Source organism: Oncorhynchus nerka, linkage group LG27 (assembly GCF_034236695.1).
Source record: "Oncorhynchus nerka isolate Pitt River linkage group LG27, Oner_Uvic_2.0, whole genome shotgun sequence".
Classification (NCBI taxonomy): domain Eukaryota; kingdom Metazoa; phylum Chordata; class Actinopteri; order Salmoniformes; family Salmonidae; genus Oncorhynchus; species Oncorhynchus nerka.
The window spans coordinates 76,956,572-76,965,126 of record NC_088422.1 but is presented as its reverse complement, the minus strand read 5'-3'; the positions used below and the strand labels follow the sequence as shown (position 1 = coordinate 76,965,126).

At 41.3% G+C, this 8,555-nt stretch overlaps 1 protein-coding gene across 3 annotated transcripts; it reads left to right on the top strand.

Annotated features, from left to right (window-relative positions):
- Nucleotides 1-1,326: 1,326 nt before the first annotated feature.
- ric3a (RIC3 acetylcholine receptor chaperone a) lies at nt 1,327-6,015 on the top strand. 3 transcript variants are annotated; one of them, XM_029639515.2, is made up of 6 exons: nt 1,327-1,742; nt 2,329-2,564; nt 2,764-2,848; nt 3,652-3,742; nt 4,504-4,661; nt 4,879-6,015. In XM_029639515.2, the coding sequence occupies exons 1-6, from the start codon at nt 1,625-1,627 to the stop codon at nt 5,532-5,534; spliced, it is 1,344 nt and encodes a 447-aa protein (XP_029495375.1). In that variant the 5' UTR covers nt 1,327-1,624; the 3' UTR covers nt 5,535-6,015. The 3 variants fall into 3 exon arrangements, with proteins under 3 accessions (XP_029495375.1, XP_064868088.1, XP_029495374.1); XM_065012016.1 differs by having other exon boundaries at nt 3,649-3,742; nt 4,507-4,661; XM_029639514.2 differs by having other exon boundaries at nt 3,649-3,742.
- The last annotated feature ends 2,540 nt before the right edge of the window (nt 6,016-8,555 follow it).

Below are 8,555 nucleotides of genomic sequence, written 5' to 3'. Positions count from 1 at the left end.
CTGTAGGCCTATGTGAAATATCAACCATATGGAACTATGTCTGTAAAGTTTAGAGTAGGGTAAGTATTTTGTTGGGTGACTTGTCATAAATATTTACAATCTGGCCTACTGCTCTTAATTCGGAATATAATAGGCCGCTCGACCGTCCTCCCTGTACCGCCTAGCCTATGCCATGGTAAATGGAATTTACAGACCTAACAGAAACCGCCATCTTTATACTCAGGGTTACTGACCCCGCTCTTGATTACAAATGCAAATAGCTGAGACGGTCAGTGCTATCTGGGATCTGTGTGACGTTCCTACCCTAAACCATAACCCAGCTCGCCTGGATATTTCCAGTCCTCGGGGGCCTGATTGGGGTTACACTTTTCCCCCATCTCTAGCAAACACACCTAATTTAAACTAATTGCATTTTTAACTGAAGATCATGATTAGTTGATTATGGAATCGAGTGTTAGCTGGGGTTGGGGCAAAAGTGTGACACCAATCAGGCCCCCGAGGACTGGAGTTGCCCAGGCCTGGCTGGCCTAACCATTTCAAATGTAAACTTCAATGGGGTAGGGACGTCCCAAGGATTCCGGATAGCATGCACCCACCTGAGACAGGCAAGGGCTGTGGTCAAAACTGCAAAGGTTTCGACATACAGGTTGTTTTATCATACTGAAGGGATTCCAAAAGTATTACACTAAAGGGCAAGGGGGAAAAAAATGCATTGCCCGATTGAGTCTAAAAACAAACATTATAATGAGCCTGTCCTCCTATTGCTCAACCCACATTGATCAGCCTACATTGTAATTAGATTACAGATCAAGAAAATTAAGGATGGTTTTATACATTTCAAATGGCCTCCTGTGGGTTCATGGAGCAATCACGTTTCGAATACAAATCAAAACATCATGTGATTGGTAAATTAGTTGCATAAATCTGACCAATTGTATTTGCTCCTCAATTCGTGGCTCACCTTGGTTGAAGAGCGAGGTAGCGGCAGCGGTCCTTTCCAATAGCTAAACCTGCACTGCCATCTGATGGAAATCTTGAGAATTACACGGTAGGGCCTACTTTGTTGGACCGCGGATGAGACTGCAAGCAAGGAATTGCTAGATAGAATAAAGTATTTGTCAAATGAACGACCAAAGTATATATTATTAGCATTTTAGTTAACCCTTTTCCTAATCTTAATCTGCTGCGTAAATTCTCCTAACCTGCTACGAAATGTAAAATCTGACGTTAATTTGACAAAAACCTTCTAGCCATGACTAGAGTAAACTGTAAAATACACCAATCACAAAGCCAAACAAAAATAGGTCACTTCCGTCGAGCTGTAAAATCAGGAAGGATGCAGGAGGTTTGGCGTTTCCACTAGTTACCACAGCTACAGAGTCGAAAATGGACGATATCGTAAAAAATCGCTTTTTGGGCTAAATTTACGGCTAGGCGTAAGGTTAGCAGTGTGGTTACGGTTAGGTTTCAAATCAGATTTTAAGAAGAAAAATGTTAGAAATGGGCGGGGTGTAGCCATAATTATGACTTTGTGGTTGTGGTAACTAGTGACGACCAGAGGCTTAATGTACAGCCAGAGATACTCCTTTCTCTGATATCTCTGGGACAGTTTATCTGTGACAAAATGTCGATGACTACTCTGCAGAAGGTTACTCTGATTTCCTGCTCTGTCCTCTGTGTTTCGTTATTCCTTCCCAAAATGCTTTTACCGAGAGGGAAGAAGGATGTAGGGCAGCCCGAGGGTAAGGCAGCAGCTTATCACTGATCCGTTCTCTTGTTGATGTGCAGCTCGGCTTTGATGCTTGGAAGATAATTCCATATTTTGCATATCGTTCTAGCCATCTGCAAACCTGCCAGCAAAGCTAGATAATGTATAATACGTAACTGCATGGCACTATCGAATACAGCATTTCATGTCTATGCTTTTTACCAATAGCCTACAACTGCAAGTTATTATAGCATACCATTTTGTTATCATCAGGGTGTATGCATATATTTATTCTAGAAGGTTATCCTCTGTGTTCTACTCCTCATTGCCCTTGCCAGTTTTATGAACTCCCACACCACTCAAATAAAGTCATTGTAATTTGTCATGTCTTGTTTTTCCTGTTCTTCATTGTGACCATCTCTCCATAATATATTATACTGTATCTTTCACCCCTATTATATCTGTCAGAGGTGTGCTGGGTTCAGTGTTGTGTTCAGTAAATTGATTAATCCATCATTCATATCAAACATCTATACTGAGCAATGTTCCACTTGCATACCATTGAACTCTGCAGGCTTCTTCCTAGTGTGTTGATCAGTGCTCTCTGCTCTCATTCCTAGTTGGTCCTGGGTATTATCCTCCCATGATGCATCGCCTACAGATGCCAGAGGAGGGCCTCGGACAGTGGATGGAGGGGACTCATGACTCGGGGCCCCACAGCCCTGGGGTCCTGGCTAAAGCCAAAGGCATGGGCACACTTCAGATCCGAGGAGCCACTAAATCCAATCTGATCAGCCAGGCCATTCCCATCTACGGATTTGGAATCCTACTCTACATCCTCTTCATCATATTTAAGGTAAGCTGCACAATGTCCACCCTAGACTGGCTCAGTCAAATGGATAGACAAACTATTTAGAAGGGGTGTTATCATACAGGGATGTAGACTTTATTACAGTTTTTGACAGCATCCATGTAATATCTATACTGGCTAGGAGTCCAGTGCATCCAGTACATTACAAGGTGTGCATACCATAAATGCATTGTTGTATTCACAGATGACAACTAGGCCTAAAGGAAAAAGTACTAAACTGGTATGCCAATTTCCTACAATGTCATCTGAAGCTTGGCAGAAGAAGAGGAGTAAGTAGACCGCATCACATCATTAATAGCTAGGCCATTGTGAATGACACGATGATGTATATGATGTGCCTTTTATCTCATAGTGCAGTTGATAAGAGTCCTGACCTCCCTAACACACACACCATTTAGGTTCTACAGTCCATTATGATTCACCCTGATGAAAGACTAATGCAGGATATAGCACACCCTGCGAGGAGAAATGTCATCTGACAAATGAGCTCCTCTCTAACAGTCACCTCTTTCATGACTTTGAGGGCTTATTTTCAATCAACTTCCTCATTGTTTTGATCGTTCCATTTGTCAGGGCCCCTGCAGAATGTATCAGTAGCTCCAATTTAAGCAACTCCGTGATAAAGTAGATTAGGATCCTGTCCAATTTACAGGGAGCTTTGTTCCCTGCCTTTGTTAGACCTGGATTAGCAATGAGAAGTAATGTTGTTTCAGCCCAACAGTGTCTAATACCAATTAACTGCATGTATTTTGGATCAGCACTAAGAGGTTTAGCTCCATTCATAAAATGAATGCCAAGGGGGTGGGGGACAATGTGACAGGGACAGCATAGAAATCTATTCATGTCCTATGTGTCAATGCCACTCTCACCTTCCATAATTAAGAAACATTGAGTCACCATGGTTGATTCAAATGAATACTGAGTATTGAATGTGTAGTACTGAACGTACTGAGTGAATGTTGAATCTTAAGGCTTTCTGCAACATTGGAAAGCAACTCTAGATACGGTGTGTGTTCGTCCATGCATGAGTTTGCTCTTTACATCCCTGACTGCCATGTTTCCCTCCCAGCAGATGATGAGCTGGCCCAGCTTCAGGAGAAGCTGCTGGAGACAGAGAGAGTGATGGAGAGAATCGTCTCCAGAAGGAGCAGCACTCCTGACAGGTAAACATCCCATATTTCCATTTACACACCACTTATCACAGCCCAGATCTAAGATGAGCCAAAGAAATTACTCCATTTCAGGGATAAATCAGGGTGGACGCCACAAAAATTAAAGGGCAAATTCTTTGATTAACTCTCCCATATTCAGGTATTCCTTTGCTCATGTGCCTTTTCATGCAAGTGTATATTTTGTACTTCATGAAGATTGTATTTGATGCAACTTGAAGGAAAGCATGTACATTTAAAAGCCTCCTGATTTACAGAGATTGGGGCCACCATCCATGGAAGGTGAATATTCGATCTCCAATAACATAACAATATTCACTCATCTTTCTTAATAAAGGGGTATATTAGATCAATAACGTTCAGTTAGTGTCTCTTCCTTTTTCCCAATACTGGAGTAGATTTCCAATACTTTGAGACATATCTCCTTTCAGGACAAATCTCAGCTATTAACTTCTCTCTATTACTAATTTCTGCATGCCATTTTTCACCTCTTCACAATAACTTCTTAATATTGCTCATCCTAGAGGCAGTGTTTAGCTACTCCATTAAAATGTGTTTGACATACCATTTGTAATCTGAAAGTGTTGCAGGAAGGCAAAAAATGTTATCATGAGCAAAGCAGAAATGAATAATCTCCAGGCTATAGATAACGATTGATCAGAATGAAAGCACTGTGGTATGAATGGGAGGACTGCATTGATATTAATTGAGGCCCCTTTTCTTTCCCCTCTCTGCTGCTCTCTGGTGGCATGCAGCAGGACTAGCAGCAAGGTTAGAAGAGCATCAAAGCAGGAGGAGAAGTTACTGCGGAAGCTGAGCAAGATCAGCCGGGTGATGCAAGAGGTACGACTGATGGAGGGGGCCACACCTGAGATGGAGGCTGAGATGGTGCCCTACACAGCTGACTGGGAGGGTAGGTTAACACAACACAGCAGGCAGGCTCCTCTCAGTCACTCACCACACAGAAAATAATATTCACGAGGCTTTGAGTATTATTTACTGTACTTCTGTAGAACTATGACATAGGTTAAGTGGAAAAGGTAAGTAAGACGGTCTGAGACAGTTGATATTCTGATTGTCCCCTCTGGTAGAGTGTCCCTGTCATTCCATGTCTGTCTCTCTCTCTCCAGGCTACCCTGAGGAGACCTACCCCCAGTATGAGGAGCCCGGTGGCAGACGCAGTGGCAGTTATGACCCCATCACCATCCAGGAGGAGCCTGCTGCTGACTCAGAGATACCCACTGCTGAGGCCCTGGCTGAGGAGGTGGTAGATGAGGAGGATGATGATGTAGAAGATGACACGGAGGAGGAGGAGCTGCAGGTCTGCCTGCCCCTGCCACCTGAAGGAGGATTGGAAGAAAAGGGTAGTAGTCCCAGCAGAGTAAAAAAGCAAATCAGATTCAGCGATCACAAAGATGTGTTTCACTACCCTAAGCAGGATACGGTCTATGAATATAGGTATGAAGAGGTGAAAGAGGAGGAAGATGAGGATGAGAAGGAAGAGGAGGAGGAAGTTGAAGAAGAGAAGGAGGAGGAAGAGGAGCAAGTGGATGAGACAGAGGAAGAAGTAGGTGATGAAGAAGACCCACTGATGGAGGCCGAGGCTCTCCGTTTTAGTTGTGATGTCTGTAGTAATCCAGAGGCAGAAGCAGAAGAAGAGATGGAAGAAGAAGAGTACATTCTACTGTCTCAGTCTGAAGAGACAGACAGCTTCACCCCACCAGATATGGCTGGGGAGCTGGGGATTGGGAGTTTTCTCAGGATGAGGAACAGGAGAGAGACATAGACAATAAGGTAACTAGCTCATCCTAAACTCCCTAGCCCTTTGACCTTACTGAGTGTTTTGAATATTCCCAAGAATGTACCTCTCCTTATGCAAATCCCTGTTTTCTATCCTGTCTCCTTGTGTCCCAAGACAAGATGAATGGGTGAATTTTGTGATCCTAACTAGACTACCTAATACCCTAATATTCATGCTGCTTTAAAGAAAACCATTTACCTACAATTCACCATGTCCTTTGATGACAGACATCAAACTATCTGACTCTAACCTTATTCCAATATGGCAGTCAAGCATTGTAGACCCTGGTATCCTCTGGGATAGATTGTAAACAGAGAGAGCAGGGACCCACATGAATAATCTACCTCTGTTTACTCATTTAAATCCAGATTTTGTATCTCAAATCTATTAAAAGGTCATATAAAAATTCAAACCAGCAACTATTAAGCCCAGAATGTATCCGTAATAAAAAATGAATTGTCCATGAGTTGGATCTGAATCTCCTGTTTTCCTGTTGAATACACTGTACTACCACTGTCCTCGGACACTGTCCACTGTCCTAGCGGTCTATTGTCCTTCTATGACCATATCATCACTTCATACACATCTCAGGGGTTCAGTCAGAGTATACATAGTGCTGTGGGTGCATGTGACTTGTTTGACTAATGACAGGTTTGACTCATTGGAGTTTTATTTTTTTCATAATCAGAACTGTGTGTTTACAAACACTGTATATTGAACAATGTACACATTTTACATTACAGTGAAACAGTACTAAACACACTCATAGAATGAAAGGGCCTTGTTTCTTGGACACAAAGAAACTTGATATGAAAAGCACAGTATTTTTTTCTGCAAGGATCTCAGCAGTTTGCCTAAAAATTCAGAAGAGTTAGAACACATCACTAAGAAACAGGAATATCATGGTTGATTAAAGACCCTTTTTTCATAACTTGCATTGAGCTGCCTCAGAGATTGTTGTTTGCCTTCATTTTACAGTTAATATCCATAAAATATAAAATAGTTTCATATATTTTGTGAAATGTTTTTGCCTCTCAACAAGTGTGGAGAGTGGCCAGGTGGTCTAATGGTAATGTCGCAGCCTCCAGAACATTTCTACATTATCAGCATAGGTTTGAATCCAGTCTACTGCCCTTTGACACAACCTCTATCTTTCCCCACTGTCATCCTCTCTGTTCAATAAAGTCCCCCCCAAAAATATTTTTAAAAGAAGTGACTTAAGATAATTGAATTATGGAGAACAAAAATCAATATAGGATAACATGAGAGATTAGTATGTGTGTTAATACACGCAGGCCTGCTACTATCCTTGCCATATCTGAGGGGTTTGGTCTCTGATAACGTATGAACTGATAACCTTCATCTGATAATGTCAGATGAAGATATGAGTGCATCTGCAAACCAAAATGCCCATGGTCTTGTGCCAATACAAGATTCTGTACATTATATTACTGAATCTAATTTGTTAAGATTCCTGGGGACAAATGAGTAAATCATATTTTATTCAGGGAGTTGAGAATTTACAGTAGGGGCATATAAAAACACCTGACTTTAGTGACTTCATCATCTGAAAATTACAATCAGATATAACCAAATAGAAAAGGGAACAAATCCTGTCACCTCAATAAGTGTGTTTCTAGTAGAGGGTGGAGAGGGAGCAGGCAGAACAAAGACACCCAGGCTCAGACAGGTGCATTACAAAGTCCCGTCTCAGAGAGAGAACATCTGATAAAGCATCAAATTAGATTTGTTTTCTCCAAAGGCACAATATGTACAGCTATTTCACATACACTGTAAACGGCGTTAAAGTGCACCATCCTATACATTCTCATACTTGATCGTGTGATATGATGTTTTACAAGATGCACGGACTGTGTGTCATGCCCTTGATTTGACCTGGTCTGTTCATGTCCAATTGATTAACAATTGATTATCTGTTTTTATCCTATGTTTAGGTATGACAGATATTCCCTTCAATCATGTATGTGTGCTTCAAGCTCAAAAACAAAGATTCAATGAGTGTAAACTAAGGATATTGACACACTTAAGAACAACATACAGGTAACTGCCAGAATAAAGAAAGCACAAGTAAATTAGGGATACAAAGTATATTGAAAGCAGGTGCTTCCACACAGGTGTGGTTCCTCAGTTAATTAAGCAATTAACATCCCATCATTTTTAGGGTCATGTATAAAATGCCCAGTTACCCATTATTTTGGCTACCATGGCTAGAAGAAGAGATCTCAGTTTATCTGAAAGAGGGGTCTCAAAGGAGCATGGGGTTTTTAAAAGGGTGTGTCTCTCAGTCACCACATCTCAACCCAATCGAACACTTACGGGAAATTCTGGAGCGGCGCCTGAGACGGCGTTTTCTACCACCATAAACAAAACAAAAAACTATGGAATTTCTCGTGGAAGAATGGTGTCGCATCCCTCCAGTATAGTTCCAGATACTTGTAGAATCTATATCAAGGTGCTTTGAAGCTGTTCTGGCAGCTCGTGGTGACCCAACCCCTTATTAAGACGCTTTCTGTTGGTGTTTCCTTTATTTTGGCAGTTACCTGTGTCGTGGATCCGTATAAATACATAAATAACAATATAAACACATACATGGATGTGAATGTTATGTGATGTTCAAATGAGTCATATTAGTGACAGTTATGAGGTTAAAGTGTTATTTGTTAGGAGCTTTATCTTTTGAATTACGTTTTCAATCTTGAATGGCTCCTAATTTGTAACCTAATGGTTTCCAGTCCAATATTGAATAAGTTAAAGGTGGCATGTGGGGGTTAATTACTACGATGAAACTCCTTCAACCAATTCAACATGAAGATGAACAGTTGTTTGTTTTTTTGTTGTTGCAATAAATGTTATTCATTGAAAAGTAATTCATGATTACAGTGCCTTGCGAAAGTATTCGGCCCCCTTGAACTTTGCGACCTTTTGCCACATTTCAGGCTTCAAACATAAAGATATAAAACTGTATTTTTTTGTGAAGATTCAACA

Coding starts and splice junctions, on each gene's coding strand:
- ric3a (XM_029639514.2), top strand. CDS start 1,625: ATGTCGATGACTACTCTGCAGAAGGTTACTCTGATTTCCTGCTCTGTC. Junction 2,565..2,763: donor TCCTCTTCATCATATTTAAG/GTAAGCTGCACA, acceptor TTGTATTCACAG/ATGACAACTAGGCCTAAAGG. Junction 4,662..4,878: donor CTACACAGCTGACTGGGAGG/GTAGGTTAACAC, acceptor CTCTCTCTCCAG/GCTACCCTGAGGAGACCTAC.